The 21,620-nt window shown below is 33.8% G+C and overlaps 1 protein-coding gene across 1 annotated transcript; it reads left to right on the forward strand.

Annotated features, from left to right (window-relative positions):
- The first annotated feature begins 1,940 nt into the window (after positions 1-1,940).
- Positions 1,941-7,209, forward strand: LOC120068149 (phosphatidylinositol glycan anchor biosynthesis class U protein-like). The gene is made up of 14 exons (XM_039019849.1): positions 1,941-2,217; positions 2,313-2,360; positions 2,473-2,533; positions 2,817-2,849; positions 3,014-3,135; positions 4,642-4,776; positions 5,044-5,120; positions 5,217-5,479; positions 5,733-5,789; positions 5,892-6,060; positions 6,165-6,222; positions 6,318-6,403; positions 6,487-6,543; positions 6,812-7,209. Exons 1-14 carry the CDS (start codon positions 2,052-2,054, stop codon positions 6,893-6,895), a joined length of 1,416 nt encoding a protein of 471 aa, XP_038875777.1. The 5' UTR covers positions 1,941-2,051; the 3' UTR covers positions 6,896-7,209.
- The last annotated feature ends 14,411 nt before the right edge of the window (positions 7,210-21,620 follow it).

Below are 21,620 nucleotides of genomic sequence, written 5' to 3' on the forward strand. Positions count from 1 at the left end.
ATTAAGAGCAATGGAGATTACAAATTACAGAAAAATAATAAATATCAACAATCTGTAATTTATGATGGTAACCACGATTAATTCACCTCTTTATCGAGACTAATTGCTAAGCAAAACACTACCATACCTGACTATACCGTCGATCAAAACACCCACTGATACCAAGAAATCCACGGGCAATATCGTGTTTGAAACCGAGATCAACCTACTGTAAATAGCCCTTGAAATCGAAGCCCACACGCCAGACAAAACTCCCTCAATTGGAAACCACGAACAGTGAATTCACCTACAGACTGGAAGACCCATGCCGAAACAACCCACTCGCTGAATCAAACACCTAACGACGGAAACCCACGTATGCTGCACACTTGCCTCTGACCGGTGATCCATCTACGTTTGAAACTATCGCGAATCAGAGACACCTCACGTCGTCTCCCTCTCTTCACATCGGCTCGTTTTCTCTCTCTGCAGCAGTCTCTCTCTAAAGTGGTTTATATCTTTCTCTCTAACGACTGCCTATTTTTTTCTTCTTCATATGGCTTGCACTTTAGAGCCCTAAAAATGAAGAAGATTCATTTAATTTAAAAAATGCCACCAATTCTTAATTATAAGTTTGTCATTGGGCCTTTAATTCCACAAATTTCCTAATGAAATCCCACTTAAATATTGCTTGTTATTTTCTACAAATTCCTCACTCAAAATTATATACCTCCTAATTCAATCTAAGGCTATGTTTTTAAATTTACTTAATGACGAAGTTGTAGTCTCTTTCTTCATCGATGAAGCTAAGTCCAAAATTTAAGTGATAGAAATTTATTACTCAAACATACTAGTGATATGCTTCCATTACTGATATTTCTATCAATGATAAAATTATCACTGACTTCTATCAATGATAGAAATGTATCATTACCAGCAATATGCTTTTATCGCTGATAGATTTCTTTATATCACTAAGTCTATCGATGATAGAACTATCACTAATTTCTATCAACGATAGAAAGATATCACTTAAGCAATAGTAATGTACTTTTATCAATGAATCAGTGATAGATGCATGTCAGTAATATGTTTGATTTTCCTAGCGATTTGTTGATTATTCGTTTGCAAATATTCACATGCTTTTCTTTTTCACTATGAATATTATCATGGTTATTCAATATTATAGTTTGGATGTTTTCCATTCTATCACTTATATATATATGTATCTAATTGATTAAAATATTCACATATGTTTTTTGTTTTTTACTTAGTTGAGTTTGGTTATCCAATTTTATTTTCCCAAAAAAAAAATATTCAAATTAGTTTGATGCAATCTCTTTTTCCAAAGCAATCATAAGAACCTCAAAATCCTAAATTGCAGTTAAACTATCTATGATTGAAGCTTATAAGTAATAAAGGGCTACCAACGATCGCAATCTATGTAAGTGACAAATTTCTATATGTTATTTGAAATTTATCATTAGTTATCATCATGTCTATAAGTAATAAATTCCAATCACTCATAGAGTTTATCGGTGATACAATTTCACTAATAAAGTCTACCTATAATAGAATATTAGTGATGCACTCTATTGATATGAGTATCATTGATCGATACCTATAATAGAGTATTAGTGATCCTATCTATTGATATGAGTATCATTGATCGATTTTTATGGTTGATAAGAGTTTATCAATTTACTAATTTATGCCTAAGAAATGGGTGGTAATAACAAACTTAAGAATTCAGATGATGTTTAAATAATAATAAAAAAAGAATTAAGATTATGATCAAATATATAATAATGAAAAAGATTTCAAATGATGTTCAAGTCAAAGGAAGGGAAAAAAAAACTGATTCCATGTCCTTAACAATTGCAATTGGGCCGAAAAGACTCAGAACAAACAATTGGGCTTCGCTCGGCCGGCCCAATTAAAAGGATACAACCTGCAGCCGGCAGCCGAAGCCCCGATCGGCGATCGCCCGTTGTCGCAAGGTTTTCAATCCTCACCCCCTGCGGCAGCTAATCTCACCATCGTCGATTTCTTTCTGATCTTCATCGTCGGAAATGAAGGCGAAGGAACAACTTGAAGAGAAAATGAAGAAAAGGAAAGGAAAATTTTGGATATGGATGATGTTGTCAGTGATTTTCAGGCTTGTTTTGATATATTTTCCCAATCTGAATCTATCCTCTCGACCCGAAGTCTCCACACCTCTAACAAGCATTCATCGATGTACTTTACTCTCTATTTTATCTTGAAATTGTAGCTATGCTTGATTCTAACTTAATTTATGCTCATGACTTTTGCTTCTTATTAATATCTTGCAGTGGCTGAGGGTTACTGGTTGAAACAGTCGTCAATGTCTCCGTATACAGGTTTTCTTGTTTTCCTTTTGGTATTCGATTCAAATGTTTGCTTCTGAAGATGGCTGATTGTATCTGGTTATCTCTGATAGTGAGAATGGCGTGTGCCTCTTTGTTTGAGCAGGATCTATGTATCATGGCTCTCCTCTGTTACTGTCTCTTCTAGGACCACTGACTGTCAAAAGGTAGGAATCAACCTCCAAAAGAAATGGGATATAATTGAAGGTGTCTCTGTTTTGTGTTTGTAATGGCTAAGACCTGAAGCATATAATTGAATTTCAGATTTCTGTTTGATTTCTTTCTATAGTTGTGATTACTGAGTACTTAATAAAGAATTTCAAGCCGTGAATTGTGTAACTTAAGGATTTCTTGATTACTGGGCAGTTAAGCTTGGTAGTGCACAGACTATAATGCCTGATTTTGGTGTGATTTCTGATACTCTATAATGATTGTTTAATGATGATGCAGAGTTGAAGGGCAACCGGACCATCTTTTATACAGGTGAATTTTGCGTTTATTTTATTTGTGACTAGGATTGATTTATCCACTCAAGAGTTTGTTATCAAACATTTGAATGTGAATGAATTTTAGTGAAGATGTGTTCATTTAATTAAGATATTTCTGTTATTTATTCAGGCTGTTAATATAAATGTATTGTTGGATAGTTTTGCGCTTGTGATTGCAGATGTTTTGAGTGCATTGCTTATTCGTGGAATTGGTCAGAATCTTCAGAGGGCATACTATCAGAGTTTGAAACTACTAAAAGTTAACTTATCAAAAAGCTCAGGTACTTGTCATGTGATTGACAATTATGCATATCATGAACAGTAAATGAGTGCCAGTTTTTATTCTAGTTATGACTGAACTGCATATGATTAGTGCCAGAGATGAGTTATCACTTATCAGATATGATCATCAATCCCACAAGTCAGAACTTTTCAATTAAAAAATTCGGTTATTTTTTAAATATGCTTTCATTTGTCAATAGATCTCTATATATTTTTTTAATGTTGAACAGGGTAACCTCAGGTCAAGGATCTAAATGCAATGGCGTGAATTTTAAATTTAATTCTATTTGGAATATATTTCCTAAAATTTATGATTCCTTGAGGGCCTTGAAAATAAATGATTATCAATTCCTTATCCAAGAACATATATCTTGATAATTGTTTTATATTCTTTAGGCGACAGTTTACTTATTTTGAGTTTGAGCCAATTTCTTTAACGGGGTTTTTGTGGACTTGGTTTTTTTGTATGTCCTTGTATTGTTTCATCTTTTTTCTTATGAAAGTTGTTGTGTTGAATTAAAGGAAAAATCTATTTGAAATTAAAGTAATTATAAAATTACTTCACGGTTATAAAAAAAAAAATAAAATTACTTCACGGTAATTACTGTAAATAATTGTCACTTGGCATTTCCATAATATGGTTGGGTTCTCACGCTGAAGCTATTTTGAATTGATTGGTCTTCAGTTCACTCTGTAATTCTGTTACAATGCTTATACTCTCTTTTAAAACTTGTTTCTGGCTTTACAATTATCACCGAAAAAATTCATTACAAGATATTGGCCTGATTTTCATTGTTCTATTCGTGTTCGATAATTTCTTAAAGAACAAGGACCTTAAATCTACATCAACAAAAGAAGTTTAAGATGCAATCTGATGCCTTTTAGATGTACGTTTCCTTTGACTTGTTGAAGTATGGTACAGTAACCAGCAACTCAGCATATTGCTGATCAGATGTATTAAACCTTGAATAGTTGCCCAGTTGAGCTCCAAATGGATGTGGTTAGTGGTCTTTAGAATTGTAAACCGTTATACATAAGAGATTGGTGTAACTGATGGAAGTGCAGTTTCACTATCTAGTTATAATTGCTCGACCTATGTGATTACTGTAGATTCTTACAAACTGATGGAGCTTGGCAATGAGGACATGGGATTCACTTGTTTGGACAATATGGAAATACTGAAATTCAGAAATGGATCCCATTCTTACAAGTTACAAAGGGAGAAGTTTGGGAGACACATGAAAACATGGCCTTTTGATTGATGTAGTAATAGTAATAATATATATATTTAATGGGGAAACAGAAATTTCATTAATGAAATTACAAAAGGGGAAGCTCAGTTTTCTGGACGACGCCAGTATAGATCTGGTTTGTCTTATATAGTTTTATGCATAGTCATTCATATGAGAACTGCCTTCAGATCTGATATCAACATACTTGCATTTTTGTTACATTCCTTTCTTTTATTTTCTTATGAGTAATGTCATTCTTTTTAATGATAACAGAGATCTTCCCAGCTGGAGATATTGCTTCTCTTGTGTACTTGTGGAATCCTTTCACAATAGTTGCATGTGTGGGTTTGTCCACATCTCCAATCGAAAATCTAGCCATCGTGCTTACTCTATATGGAGCATCTAAAGGCAAGAAGTTAGCAATCTTTGCTTTGTAATAACAATGTTTTCTCTTCCGCCTTTTAAAAAAGCATAATTTCTAGACGAGTCATACACGTGAATTTCACCTATGCTTCAATGGTGCAATTGTTCATATTGAAGCAGCAGCAAAAAATACACTATATCACTATTGCCACGAATTGCATGTTTTTGTGACTGAAAATGTAACTTTTATATTTGTTATGATTTTGTTATCTTGAACCATAGATTTGATAAGATGCATCTCATGTGGTACAGGACAAGTTCCGTTGGTTGCTTTTGGATTTGTCATGGCAACTCATCTATCTCTTTATCCTATAATTTTGATAATTCCGGTATGATTGTTCTGTCTTAGGTGTTTGTAAGCCAATATGTAATGTGCATGCTCATGGATTCTTCTAATATAGCTGTCATGGTCTCCTTGCCCCCAGGTAGTCCTTTTACTAGGTAATGGCTTAGATGCTCCTCCTAGGAAAATGTTCTTTGAAAGGAGTTGTAGAGTCGTTGAAGGACCTTCAAGTGATAGCTGTAGTCAGCAAGCGGAAGTGATCAATCAACCTGAAGTACCAAATTGTTTCTCAGTGAGACCAGTCATGTATTTCTTATTATGGGTTTCTTTATTTTCTGTTTATCTGCTGCTTCTCTGTGGTGTATCTCTGAAACAGTTTGGTGGGCTCTCCGAGATGTTTAGAAGGTATGAATTTTTTCAATTTAGAATTTTCTGTCATATCTTTATTAATCTACCTGTTTATGCTTTGCATTTCTTATACCAAAATGAATATATCCCTATTTCATCCAGTACACTAGTCTTATCTTTATTAGTTATTGCCATGTATATACCAAAATGAATATATCCCTATTTCATCCAGTACATGAGCTTGAAGTGCCTTTCTGAATTTCCGGCATATTTCTTACTCAGCTATTGAATGTATGGCTGGTTTTTGCAGCACATATGGCTTTATTCTCACTGTGCAAGATTTGTCCCCAAATATTGGGGTTCTATGGTGAGTCGAATAAAATGTTAGATGTTTGTTACAAAATCAATTCCATCATAAAGTAGTGTACATGACTGACTATTAACTGATCTTTTTGAATGCTTTTTACAGGTACCTTTTTGCAGAAGTGTTTGAGTTCTTCAGGGACTTTTATTTAATAGTGTTCCATATCAATATTTTGTTTATGATATTGCCATTGTCCATACGGCTCCACAATCGACCTTTGTTTCTGGCTTTTGTGCTTCTTTCTATTTCTGCCATGTTGAAGTCTTACCCTTCGGTATTGTCTCAACTTTATTTATCATTAATAGTTATCATACGCTTCTCTACATTAAGCTGTGAGTTGAATAATTAACCTTGTCTTGTCCTTTTGACTTCCTTTAGGTGGGAGACTCAGCTTTGTACTTAAGTTTTATGGGATTGTTTGTAGACGAATTAGTTGGTACGTACTTGTTTGGTGCTGGTTGCTGCATTTTCAACCTCATGTGAATCTTCACTCAATCTTGATCCCTTTATGTTCCAATGGTAAATAAACAGATTTGGAGTTTTCATTCTTCCTTTTCTGCGGGTCTATTGGGATTTCCCTGCTGAGCCCTGTGATGCACAACCTTTGGATATGGAGGGTATGCCTTCTTTGCACACTAATGTAAATAGAAAAACAAAAGACCTAAACTCTTTTAAACCAAACGACTTGACAAAATTTCAGGGGACTGGCAATGCAAATTTCTACTTTGCCAATGCTATGGCTTATGCTTGCTTCCAGGTTGGTCTTTTTCTTCTTGAAAATATAATTTGCACTCGATATCACAATCACTAATATGATTCTCCACGTTTCACTTGCTGAAATATTATCATTATTATTATAGCATGTTCTAAAGCTTTCTCAAACATTATTGCATATTGCAATGGGGCATAGGTCCTAATATTAATTTAATATTACTATTAGACTTAGATCCTAATATGAAAAGGTCAGATGTTCAAATCTTCTCACTACACTTATTAAACTTAAAAAACTTCTTGTTTTCATACAGATCGTTCTAGTGGTGGAGAGTGTAAGTACAATGCTGAATCATGATAGGAAACTAAGGAAGCTTTCTGCAGTGAAGCTTTCATGATAGTTAAGTCCACCCTCAAAAGAGATTCATCTCAGGCTATTCAATTTCATTGGACAACTTTAGAGTTCCAGAGATTCAATATCCATGTACAATTCCTGTAATTGAATGCCAACCTTGGGACTGCTTGAAGAGGGTGGATACGTCCATGTTAACGATAATATCATTTTTAATGGGAAAACAATTATTTCTTACCACTTATTTAGTTGAATGATTCTAGCTTCGCCTTGAAGCTTTTTTTCTGAAATCAAATTAAACCTCTAATCTCACGAAACTGGTAAAAATTAATTACCATCTACTAATTGGATTTGTATGTATTTCTAAGATTTGTAATTTTGTTTTAGGCGTTTTTGTAATAAGACTACTACTTTTCTGGGTGTTGGTTCTTGTTTTCTATGCTGGACTTAGTTTGGGTATTCACGTCTTGTTGTTACATGGTTTGAGAAATTTCTAAAATAAATCCGAGTATTCGAATATTTTCATCATGTGATGCAGTTGTTTAGTCAAAGCAAAGATTGGCTCGCTGTTAAAACTATTAGTCACATACTAATGGGCCGTCGGTGGCTGATCTCGTTGACCTTGTCTTTTTAACTTTTGTACACAAAATTTTACAAATGTCCATTTTTACCAAAACTACTGTTTTTTGCATTCTCCAAATTCGATTATAAATTTATTTCATTGTTAACCTCAAATGTTTGGAGCAACGTACTTATATTTTATGTAATAAAATTTATGACAAATATCAATTTATATCTCAGCATTTTGGGAGTCATCAATTTAATTCTTAAATTAATAATTGTATCAATCTAAATTTTAAATTAATAATTGTATTAATTTTAATCCTGAACTTTTAGAGATATTAATTTAAACCTCAAATTAATGATTGTATAACTTAAACAAAAGTGTATCGATTCAAACCCTGAAGTTTCATAATTATATCAGTTCACCATTATATTAAAAATATTCAAGGTTTTAATTGATATATTTATAAAAGTTTATGGTTTAAACTTATGAATGTTTAAGGTTTAAATTGATACAATTCTCAAAATTCAAGGTTCAAATCGATACCTCCAAAGTTTAGGATTTAAATTGATACAATCATTAGTTTAGGATTTAAATTGACATAGCCCCAAAGTCTAGAAGTATAAATTGATATTTTCCCAAAACTTTATATTATGTCAACAATTGTGTATTTTCATTAAATGCTAATTATAATGGATGGTTTCTCTGTTGATCATCTCAATTTCGATTGATTTTCTAAGATTTGGAATTTTTGAAATTTTGTTGTCACATTTGATTTTTCAAAATTGAAAATTTAATTTTAAATAACTTTTCACACCTTTCTTTTTTATTATATATTATATAATTTAATTCTACATATATATTACATATAGGATTATTTTTAAATAAAGAAAAATAAACCAACTTATTTATATATATAGTAAAATGTCATCATCTATCCGTCATAGACCACAATAGACATCTATGATTGTCTTATCACCCACTTATAGATGTCTTTCGCTGTCTAAGCCCAGAATTTTTCTTTTCTTGAAGTAAATTTGAACTTTCGAGTAATAGTAAATGTTATTTAATGTTGAATTATGCATACCAAACAAAGTCATCTACAGTATCCACCTGAGAAAAGTCTCAAGAAACTAAAACCCTTTCAGCTTAATCCATTTGAACTTTGAATCGTGACTATTTGGAGATGAGAAAGTTTTTGAGCAGGTTAAGAAACTTCAAAGTCATGAAATTAAAATTTTCTTTTTGAAAACTCAATTATATTAGGATGCTGTGGTTACAATGTATCTGGTGCCTGATGCATGTATAAACATATGTGGGGAAAACAACCTTTAATTAAGAGAGAAAAACATGGGAAACTCAAAGTTGGTTTCATGTGAATTGTTGGGCACACTTTGGCAATAATACAAATGTGTAATTGGTTGGTTAAAACTGAAGTCACATACTAATGGGTCGTCGTTGACCTTGGGAAGAGAAATGGTAAATTTTAAGATTTATTTGATGAAATAGCAAAATGGCGTGAATTTGAGGAGTACAATGGGAACACGGATGGTAATATAATATAATATAATATTAAATAAATAAAATATAAATAAATAATAAAATAAGAAATGAGGAAATTCTCAAATTTCTCAAATTTCTCCATTTTGTATGGAATTTAGCCAATGTGTGTAATTTTAAGATCCATCAAATACCACTATTTGTAGGTAAAGTAACAAATAGAATATGGACTTACATAGACACCAAACATGAATAATTATAAGGCACATGGACAACATAAAGGATGACATGACTTTTAGGACACTAACCAATGAACATATATTTTTATTATAATATTCATAATACTCCCCCTTAGATACTCATATATATATATATATATATATATATATAAAATATGTCTCGTTAAAACCTTACCAGGAAAAACCTAATGGGAAAGAAAACCCTAATGAAGGAAAAAGAGTACATATTTCATATAATACATACTTTTAAAAGAATACAATATATTTACTCCTCCTCATGAAAATTTACTTAAGATCTCTGAGTCGTCGCACACCAATGTTGTGCACCAATTTTTCAAAAGTTACGGTTGGTAATGCCTTTGTGAATAAATCTGCCAGGTTATCCTTCGAATAAATTTGTTGTACAGTGATGTCGTCTTTTTCTTCAAGATCACGATTGTAGAAAAGTTTCGATAAAATATGTTTTGTTCTATCTCCTTTAATATATCCTCATTTGATTTAGGCTATGCAAATATTGTTGGAAGATTTTTATTTAGAAGACAAGTCACACGTTTCACGAATGTGCTAATTCATTGATCTTAGTCATATACACTCTTGACTAGCCTCGTGAATTGCAAGAATTTCAGCATGATTTGAGGAAGTGGCCGTTATAGTCTGTTTCACCGATCACCATGATATAGCAGTTTCTCCACATGTGAACAGATAACTTGTTTGAGATCTAGCTTTATGTAGATCAAATAAATATTTAGAATATACATAACCAACTAGATGAAAATTTGATTTATTTGAATAAAACAAACTCATATCGATTGTTCCTCGGAGATAATAGAGTATACACTTAATTTCGTTCCAATATCTTTTTGTAGGAGAAGAACTATATCTAGCTAATAGATTTACTGAAAATGCAATATTTGGTCTTGTATTATTAGCAAGATACATAAGAGCACTAATAACACTAAGATATGATACTTCAAGACCAATAAGTTCTTCATTATCTTCTCGAGGTCAAAATATATCTTTCTTTATATCCAATGAACGGACTTCCATTGGAATATTTAATGGATGTGCTTTGTTCATATAAAATCTTTTCAAAATTTTTCCTGTATAAGTTGACTGATGAATAAATATTCCATCTGCTAAATGCTCAATTTGCAAACTAAGGCAAAATTTTATTTTTTCAAGATCTTTCATCTCAAATTCTTTCTTAAGATATCCTATTGCCTTTGAAAGCTTTTCAGGAGTTCCAATTATATTCAAGTCATCAACACATACAGTTATAATAGCAAATCCTAATTGTGATTTCTTTATAAAAACACATGGACATATTGGATTATTTTGATATCCTTCTTTTAATAAATATCCATTCAGGCGATTGTATCACATCCGTCCTGATTGTTTCAATCCATATAGTGATCTTTGTAACTTTATTGAATACCATTCTCGAAAATTTGATATATATGTTTCAGGTATCTTAAATCCTTCTAGGATTCTCATATAAATATCATTATCAAGAGATCCATATAATATGTTGTGACTACATCCATAAGATGCAAATTCAGACTTTTATACACAGTCACGTCAATTAAATATCTTAATGTAATTACATCTACCACTGGAGAACACGTCTCCTCAAAATCAATACCAGGTCTTTGTGAAAAACCTTGTGCAACTACTCTTACTTTATATCTTATGACCTCATTATTTTCATTTCTTTTCCTCACAAATACTCATTTGTTTCCCACAGATTTAACACATTTCGTTGTTCGGACTACTTGTCCAAAAACCTCATGTTTTGAAAGTGAGTTTAACTCTGCCTCGATTGTTTCTTTCCACTAAAGCCAATCTTTTCTATGTCGACATTCTTCAACAGATTTTGGTTCAGGATCTTCATTTTTAGATATAATATGAAGAGCAACATTATACGTAAAAATGTTGTCAATAATTACATTAGTTCGATTCCATCTTTTTCCTATCATGACATAGGTTATTGAAATTTCATTATTATCTTTAGATATTTCACCTTCCTCACTAGTCATGTTAAGGATTTTTTCTAGGTTTTTACATCCTCAACCAATTTTTTTTTACTATTAATTACTTTTCGTTTTCGAGTATTTTTATCTTTGGAACCCACTGGTCTACCACGCTTCTTGCATTGTCCAGACTCATTAGTGACAACTTATTGTGTTAGGATATCAATTTTTTATGTGACATTTGCAGCTGGTATATGTGACTTAGTTACTCTCTTTGCATCTATAAATGCGTCTGGTAATTGATTTGCTATATTTTGTAAATAAATTATTTTCTGAACTTCAAGTTCACATTAATCTGTACGGGGATCTAAATGAGACAATAACGATACATTCCATGTAATTTTTTTTCCAACTTCTTAATTCCTCCCTATAATGTTGGAAATTTGTCTCATTAAAATGACAATCAGCAAATCATGCAGTAAATACATCACCCGTCAGAGGCTCAAGATATTTAATAATTCATGGGGAATCATATCCAACATATATTCCTAACCTTTTTTGAGGACCCATCTTAGTGCATTATGGTGGAACAATTGGAACATATACTGCACACCCAAAAATTTTCAGATGGAAATATTTGACTCATAACCATAACCTAATTGTAATGGTGAGTATTTATGATAAGCTACTGGCCTAATGTGTACAAGTGATGTTGCATGTAAAATAGCATGTCTCCATACAAATGAAGAAAGCTTGGCTCTCATAAGTAATGGTCTTGCAATTAATTGCAAACGTTTATAAATGATTATGCTAAACCATTTTGTGTATGAACATGAGCTATAAGATGTTCAACACTTATCCCAATTGACATACAACAATTATCAAAAACTTGGGATGTAAATTCATCAGCATTATCAAGACGAATGGTCTTAATTGTATAATCAGGAAATTATGCTCTTAACTTAATTATCTGAGCAAGTAATCTTGTAAATGCAAGATTTCGATTTAATAATAAGCACATGTGTGACCATCTACTAGATGCATCTATTAATACCATAAATATCTAAATGGTCCACGTGGTGAGTTAATGGGTCTACATATATCACTATAAATTCGTTCTAAAAATGCAGATGATTCAGTCCCCATAGCTAGTGATGGTCTAATTCTCAATTTTCCTTGAGAGTAAGCATCACATGATAATTCATTAGATTGAAGAATCTTTTGTCTCTTCAATGGATGTCCATTCGAATTCTCAATAATTCTTCTCATAATTATAGATCTTAGATGACCCAATCGGTCATGCCAAATTGTAAATATGTCTAGATTCATGAACTTCAGGTTCATTGTTGCATATGTTTCAATTAGTCGTATATGAGTATAATACAATCCAGAAGATAAAGTAGGCAATTCTTCCAATATATGTTTTTCATTTGAGACAGTGGATATAAATATTTCACATTATTCTATTAGTCTCAATATGATAATCATTGCAATGTATATCTTTAAAACTTAGAAGATTTCTCTTTGATTGACTAGAGCACAATGTATTGTCAATTGTAGATTTTGTTCCTATAGGAAAAATAATATTTGCCTTCCAAAACTTGATATTCTATTTACTTTTGCTTCAACATTGTTAATTTGGAAAAATATTTTTTATTTGTAAGTATTGTGTGTGTAGTTGCACTGTCTGCCAGACGTAGATCTTCTTTGCTCATTTTTGAAACACCAAACATATGAAAATGATCCATATTTCTTCATTAAAATAAATAATTACAATAAGAAAAACAACACTTAAAATATACAAAAATCACTAGAAAAAACATAAAGATAAATAAAAGAAAACAATAATATTAAGTCTAGATATTCTCAAAATAAAAAAAAAACACTTGATGTGCCAACAACTGTGCCAATCTTCTCTTCAGGATATTCAAAGAAGTCCCCCACATCCAAATTTGTCTTGTTGGATGGGTCAAATATGTCATTATCCTGGTATGCAAAATTTGCTTCCACATTTTTCTCATTTTTCTTCAGGGAGGCTTGATAGAGGCTAACTAAGTGTTTTGACGTACGACGGGTACGTGACCAATGTCCAGACATTCTGCATCGGAAGCATTTATTTTCAACATTCTTTGAACTTTTATTTTGTGAATTTTTTCCTTTGTGATCATCATTTTTTGTTGTTCTTTTGAAATTTGAATGATTAAAACGACCACCACGAAAATAATAATTATTTCTTCCTCTGCCACGGTCACAATCTCAACCATAATTATTATTAAAATTCACAACATTCACTTCAGAGAATGGTATTGTTCCGGTTGGTCAAGATTCATTATTTTTCATCAATAACTCGTTATTTTGTTCGGCCACGAGAAGGCATAAAATTAATTCAGAATACTGTTTAAAACCTTTCTCTCAATATTGCTGCTGCAGTAGCATATTCGAGACATGAAATGTAGAAAATTTCTTCTTTAACATATCAGAATCAGTAATTTTCTCTCTGCATAATAACAATTTTGAACTAATTTTAAATAATGCGGAGTTGTAATCACTTACTGATTTGAAATGTTGTAGTCTCAAGTGCATCCACTCATAACAAGCTTTAGGAAGACTAACTTTTTTTTTTTATGATCATACCTCTCTTTTTAAATTTTTCCACAAGATACATGAATCTTTTATTGTAAGATACTCAATTTTCAGTCCCCCATGGATATGATGACGAAGGAAAATCATAGCTTTTGCTTTGTCCTGACTGGATGTTATATTTCCTTATTTAATAGTCTCCCCAAGATTTATAGCATTCAAGTGGATTTCGACATCAAATATCCATGACAAATAATTATTGCCGTTAATATCAAGGGGTAAAAATTCTAATTTTGTGAGATTTGTCATGGCAGAACTTTAGGACCTACCTTTAGTGGAGAAAATGACATGAGCTCGTGCTAATAATGTGATGTGAATTTGAGAAGCACAACGGGAACACGGATGGTAACAAAATATAATATAATATTAAAATAACTAAAACATAATATATAAATAAATAAAATAAAACAAAATGAGAATATTCTCAAATTTCTCTAATTTGTAAAGAATTTGTCCAATGTGTATGTAATTTTAAGATCCACCAAATGCCACTGTTTATAGGCAAAGTGGCAGGTAGGATGTGGACTTACATGGACATCAAGCATGAATAATTACCAGGTACATGGATAACATAAAGGGTGATACATGGCTTTTGGGACACTAAGCAATGTGCATCTATTTTTTATTATAATGTTCATAATACAAAATAATTATTCTTTTGTAAAAATGAAAAAATGAATTTTTAAAAATAATTATTATGAATTTGCAAAGATCCAAGCCACCCCCAACCATGAAAATGAGATGTTATTACCCTTTAATTTATTTAGATAGATTTTTAAATACACCTTAATTAAAATCACATAAAATTACTTTAATCGACAAGGACACGTGCTAGAGATGCAAAATTTGAAACCCAATTTATATTGGAAATGTCTCTTGGGCTTAGGTCCATTCATATTGGAAATGACTCTTGGGCTTAGGCCCATAGCAAGAGTTAAAAGAATCCACATTGGAGAATTAAGAAATGCCTTAAAGGTATAAATACCAAGGTATTCTAGAGATAACTCTAAAGTATGATGGTGGTGAAAGAATAACTCTTTCACCACGTCTTTCACCACGTGTGTGTTATGATCTATTATTTGTGACTATTTTCTTTCTGTTGCTTCTTCAATCCTTTTTGAACCTATCGCTATTTCTAACCAATCGAGGTAACACTTCGAGATTGATCTTGATATATACCAGAAAGACCTGATAGACCCCATGTTCAATCTATTCCAAAAATCAGCTAAGGCAATTAGCAAACGTTCTGAAAAGATGAGGATGTGCGAAATACTCCAAGCAAAGTGCTGCACGAAAAGTTTCTCCCATCTTGGAGTGAATATCAAAACCATCTGAAACACAAGAAAAAAGGATTGACACTCTAGAAGTTGATCAGTCACATACGTACGGAAGAAGCCAACAGGTTAAAAGATAAGATAATTTCTAAAAAACTGAATTCAGTTGGTGCTAACTTGGTTGAATTTTCCTTTGTTAATAAAAACAAGTTCAAAAATCAAAACAATCAACTTGGTAAGAATAATTCCTCTCAAAGGAAAGGACATCACAAACCTACTGATGGGAAGATTGAAAAGAAGAAATTAATTTGCTATGTCTGTTGGAAGCCTGGGCACAAATCCTAACAACATAATCAAAGGAAATGAAGACTAGATCAGGAATCCACCCCACAAGCTAATCTTGCTGAACAAGATGACATAATAACTGCTGTTGTGGAAGCCAATCTGGTGGAAAACAAATTAGATTGGATTCTTGATACTAGAGCTTTAAGAAACTTTTGCTCAAACCGAGAGCTCTTACAAGACTACTAGGACTCCACTGACGGATAATGTGTATTCATGGGATAACTCTGACACAACAAGAGTACTTGGAAAAGGGAAGATTCTTTTAAAATTAATCTTTGGAAAAACTTTTTCCTTAAGTAATATGTTCTTTGTACCTTTCTTACGTAGGAACCTAGCGTCTGGAAGTCTATTGAACCAGGCTGCGCTTAGAATTGTATTAGAAGCTGGCAAGGTAATCCTTACCAAAATGGAGACTTTTTTGGTAAGAGGTATCTAGCTGATGGTCTTTTTATCTTGATCACTATTTTTGTTACAGAATATGATAATGTAAGTACTTCTAATTCCGCTTACATAGTTGAATCTCTTGATATGTGGCATGGTAGATTAAGTCATGTAAATATTGCATCGGTTAAGAAACTTAAAAAATCAAAACTGATCAATGCATCTAAAACACGTGAAATTAGAAAACGATCTATTAGTGTGGAAGAAAAGTTTATCAAGAAACCTTTTGAACTTGTCACTTATAGAAGTCTAGAATTGATTGAATTGATTCATTTTGATTTAGCTTATTTCAAAAGCACCACAAGTAGAGGTGAGAAAAATTACTACATATCTTTTGATGATTTCTCTAGATATGCTAAAATCCATCTTTTAAAAAAAAAAGATGAAGCTGGTAGTATGTTTTTGAAATATAAAAGCCGAAGTAGAAAATCAATTAGATAAGAAGATTAAAAAGTTAAGGTCAGATAGAGGTGGTAAATACAGTGATAATTCTCTTAAAAAAAATTTGTGAATCAAATGTTCATGAATTTACAACATCTTATTCACCGCAACAAAATGGTATAGCAGAATGTAAAAATAGAACTCTTAAGGAAATGATAATGCTATGTTGTTAAGTTCAGACTGTATGGTAACATGTAGGGGGAAGCTGTGTTTTCTGCCTGTTTCATTCTTAACAGGGTACCTTATAAAAAAGACACCTTATGAACTTTGGAGAGGGTATGTATCTAATCCCAATTATCTGAGGGTGTGGGGATGTTTGGCTAAGATAGTTGATGCGTAGTGAATGCAATGAAATAATGGTGTGTAATTGTGATGATTATTTATGCAACGCAAGTTTTCCTAGTAAAACCCAAGTATAAATATTACTAGGTTTCCTAGTAAGTCCAGGGTCGAACACAGGAACTACTAAGATACTATGTATTAGTAAATTTTTTATTCCTTTACGATGGCAAAAACAAATAAGTTTGGTTGGTGTTTTGTTTAAGTATAAATTCTATGCGACGAAATTGAGTAAAGAGTTGATGACAGCGAAAGTGACAATGAGTATGCGGGGAACGGGTTGAGAAGGGATTTAGTAAACACTTTCTAAGATTGCATTCAAGTTATGCGATCATGCTATACATACACAACAACATGCCATCTCTCAATGCAAATGTCATAGTTCCTATTTCTAGAACGCATACGATGTATACGATAATGTCGTTAGGACTTATGTCTAAGCCTCTATTCTTGTCTATGCAATGATGAATGATGCACACATACACAAGGTGACCGCATACTATCATATCCTATTTCTAGGGTGCATGCGATGCATAATAGCAAATAGAACTTATCTCTAAGTTTCTATCTCTTGCTTATGCAGTTCTAATCTAACTCTCTCAAGCCTAGATTCTAACTCGATTCTTTCAAGTCTAGATTCTTTTTTTAGACTACTTTCTTAAGTATCTCTAAAGGGTGAAGGATGTATACATAAGACAAGATGATCACATAAAGTGAAGATCTTAGGTCATGCTAGCTAAGTACTTCTCAACCCATTCGAAAATTTAGCTACTCATGCGAAATGTAAAGAGATTGAACAGATTTTGAGATGAGAATTCCATTTTATAAATAAAGTTAAAATACAAAAACAACAATGGAAAGTAGAGATAAGAAGCACGATAGCAATGTCTTGCTTCTTGAGGCTTTTACACTGTCTTTTTACTATACTCTGTCCAGGAGATTATCCTTGCTTTCGCAAGTATCAGCCCTCTCTCCTTTTACAGCGCTTCCCGACAGTCTTTCGATCTAACCAGGAATGATCTCTCGGCGTCTTCTTCTCTTCACTCGCCTCCACCTCCTAAGTATAAGAATTACAGACTAACGGCTATCTATTTGTATATGATCTATCTTTTATGTATATGGCGAACTGTGTTGAACTCGAACTTGTTTAACGGTGGTGGCCTTCGGTATTTATAGAGTTTCAGGTGAAGAGCTTTTCTCTCAAATGATTGCAATGATGGGCGGTCATTAAATCTTCTATCTGATGCGCCGATTAATGGTCACCGAAAAGTTGAATGTACTTGCTACAATGTGTCGTTAACGGCTTGTCAACTAAATTCGGATTCAACCGTCATCAGCTTTCCATCCCATCATGATTTATTATACTTTCACCTTGCTGCATCGTCTTTATGTGGCCACCTTCTTGAGAAAATTATCACGAGTGCATACGATCGCATGGCTTTGCGGTCGTAATCTTTCAATGCGCGTGGACGCCGAATTCCTTGGATCACAATCTCTTTTGCGCCAACGCATTTTCCTGCACAAAATAAGTAAATTAGCTGCTTTAATGTGATGGGCGCATGCGATCGCAATATTCTCATTTTAATGCATTTGGACACGATTTTGCATATTTTTACCGTCGCATTTTCACATTGTTTTATATCTTTGCGCTGTAATAACGGGCATTTCTGCCCGTTATCACACCCCAAAATTTAAAACAATGCTTGTCCTCAAGCATAAACTAGAGATTTTCTTTAGAGAGTCAGCTGCCTTTTCCTTACCTGGATTTCTCGAGGTGCCTTATTCAAATTTTATGTACCAAGATATTCTTAATTTCTATCCTAGTCTCTTCTTAAAATATTTCTAAAACTTAGGGACCACAAGTTTAACTTTCAAAAAGACTTTACTTGTTTCCAGGACATCGCATGATTTATTTCAAAACTTTTTTCAACTGAGGTGTTTCTAAATGATTTTTATCCTTGCCTGGTTTAGATATTTTTTTTGTGATCTTGCACTGATCCAAGTGTCTTGCCTTCGTTTTGGTTTGCCCCCACGGGTGTCATGCGAACATCCAACTATGAGCAAGACGCTCTTTCTCAATCTAAACTCATGCCCATTTGGCAGCGGAGTTGCGATCACTTGATTTATATGTTGATCATGATTCCTACCTTCGTTTTGGCTTGCCCCCACCGGTGTCATGCAGATATCCAACTACGAGTAGGATCCGATCTCAATGTTATGATTGTTTTTTTTTTTGAATGTCTAAAAGTAGAAAGGTTGAAAATAAATACTGGCACCCCTAAATTTAAACGCAGAAATGTCCTCATTGCTGATAGACTAAAAAATTCATGCGATGCTCTTAGGAAGTTTCGTAAAAATCATTTTGAAAGAAAGCTGGTGGACCACTAACTTCTAGAAATATTTCAAGAATTGACTGTCCTGATATTAAGTTGATTCTAGTACATGCGATGAGAAATAGAGACATACGTTCATCATTGAAATCATCATTAGTACGGACAAAATGGGGTGACTAACTAGAGTAATCAATATTTAATGATTGTGCCAACTAAAGAGGATGCGATGATAAAATCATCAATGTTAAAAAATGCAAGAATGCAAAATTTGGAATAAACAAAGTCAAAGAAAGATACAACCCCCAAATTTGCTCTATTGCTCACATCGTCTGTGATCGCATCCTTCTTTGCGGCGAGCTAATCTTCGATTGCAATAGGCTGAAAAAACTGGTCGCCTTTTTTTTTTTTTGGTTATCGTGTAGCTCCACCGCAGTCGTTTACCACAATCGTTGCTAAAAAAATCGAGAGGGTCAAAAATATAAAAGACAGAGTTGATAATTATTTTTTTTTTTGAATGGTGGTGTAAAAAGGATATAAAAAGGTAGGGTTCATGAAATGAAGATATTAAAAGGATACTTCAAAAAGATTGCGTCCCTGATGAGTTTGAATCACATAATTGTGCAAGGACTGCTCATTTCTTCTTTAGTCAGGAATTCCTTAGGTTCACGGAGGTTTTCTTGTGATGCAAGCCTCCTCTGTGATATATCTTGACTCTTTGACCGTTGACTTTGAATGCATTGGTCCCGTTCTCATTGGTTAAATCAACCGCCCCATGCGCAATACCTCTTTGATTAAAAATGGACCAGACCATCGTGACTTTAATTTTTCAAGAAAAAGTCGTAGCCGAGAATTGTATAACAAGACCTTCTATCCAACTTGGAGATTCTTCTCGCATAGTCATTTGTCATGCCAACATTTTGCACGCTTCTTGTAGATCTTGGCATTTTCATATGCTTGAGTTCTCCATTCGTCTAGCTCGATCAACTGAAGTTTCCTTGCCTCCCCTGCGGTCTTCAAATCAAAATTGAGCTTTTTCACTGCCCACATTGCTTTGTGCTCCAATTCAAGCGGTAAGTGGCATGCCTTTCCAAACACCAGCGCATACGGGGACATGCCTATAGGTGTTTTATAGGCGGTCCTGTATGCCCACGAGGCATCGTCCAGCTTCATGGCCCAATCTTTGCTTTAAGGATTCACCACCTTCTCTAGGATCAGCTTGATATACCTATTGGACACCTCAACTTGGCTGTTTGTCTGTGGATGGTATGCCGTGGCGACCTTATGGAGGATATTATACTTGAGCAGGAGTTTGTTGATGACGCTATTGACAAAGTGGGAGCCTTCATCACTTATTATGGCACGTGGGGTGCCAAAACGAGCGAAGATATTTTTCCACAAGAATTCGGAGACTATCGTTGCATCTCTTGTGACGCACGATACTGCTTCAACCCATTTGGACACATAATCGACGAGAATGTATTTGTGACCATTTGATGGTGGAAATGGACCAATAAAATCTATGCCCCATACGTCGAATAGCTCTAATTCTAAGATAATATTCATTGGTATCACATTCTTCCATGAAATATTTCCCATACATCGAAACCTGTCACATTTCATCGAATAGCCTCTCACATCCTTGAATAAAGTCGGCCAAAAATATCCACTTTGTAACACCTTTGCTGTTGTGCGTTGACCTCTAAAATATCCACCATACGGTGAGTCATGGCATTGGGATAATATGCACTGGTGAGCAGTCCCTGGTAGACATAGACACAAGAACTGGTCTGACCCCCTCTTTTAAAGATTTAGCTCGTCCCAATAATAGGATTTACACTCGTGCATAAGCCGCCTCTTTTGGTAGGTTTTGTAATTTTCTGGGCATTGTTCACAGACCAGATAATTGACTACATCTTCGTACCATGGTAATTCTTCAATTTTGAACAACTGCTCATCTGGAAAGGTTGCGTTCACCTCCGACTGGTTGCGGTCGACTTCCGAATTTTCTAATCTTCATAGGTGGTCTGCAACCTGGTTCGCCGTCCCCTTGCGGTCAATGATTTCCATGTTGAATTCTTGAAGGAGGAGAACCCATCGAATCAACCTCAGCTTCGCATCTTTCTTTGTCATTAAATATTTGATTGTCGAGTGGTCGGTGTGAACGATCACTTTGGATCCCAGCAAGTAAGCTCTAAATTTCTCCAGCGCAAAGATCACCGCAAGAAGTTCTTTTTCAGTGGTAGTATAATTTGTTTGGGTAGGGTTTAAGGTTCTACTCGCATATTGTTTTCTTCTTCTACGCTAGCACTATCCCCATCGCATAACCACTAGCATCGCACATCAACTCAAATGGCTTTGTCCAGTCCAGTGCGATCAACACAGGTGCGGTTATCAATGCGTTCTTCAGTATCTTAAATGCGTTGAGGCACTGTTCATCAAAGTCAAACGTTCTCTCGGCCTTCAACAACGAACTCAATGGTCGAGAAATCTTCGAAAAGTCCTTCACAAAACGTCGATAATCCTACATGTCCAAGGAAGCTCCTGACAGCCTTCACATTTGCTGGAGGTGGGAGCTTTTCAATGGCCTCAATCTTCGCCTTATTCACCTCCAACCCATCCTTGGAAACTTTGTGCCCGAGCATAATACCTTCATTCACCATGAAGTGGCACTTCTTCTAGTTCAG

This window comes from Benincasa hispida, chromosome 12, assembly GCF_009727055.1.
Source record: "Benincasa hispida cultivar B227 chromosome 12, ASM972705v1, whole genome shotgun sequence".
Taxonomy (NCBI): Eukaryota; Viridiplantae; Streptophyta; class Magnoliopsida; order Cucurbitales; family Cucurbitaceae; genus Benincasa; species Benincasa hispida.

Excerpts from the sequence above, each read along its gene's own strand:
- LOC120068149 (XM_039019849.1), top strand. The coding sequence starts at position 2,052 with ATGAAGGCGAAGGAACAACTTGAAGAGAAAATGAAGAAAAGGAAAGGA. Across the intron at positions 5,121-5,216 it reads CTATAATTTTGATAATTCCG|GTAGTCCTTTTACTAGGTAA; the intron begins GTATGATTGTTC and ends CCTTGCCCCCAG. Across the intron at positions 6,544-6,811 it reads TGGCTTATGCTTGCTTCCAG|ATCGTTCTAGTGGTGGAGAG; the intron begins GTTGGTCTTTTT and ends GTTTTCATACAG.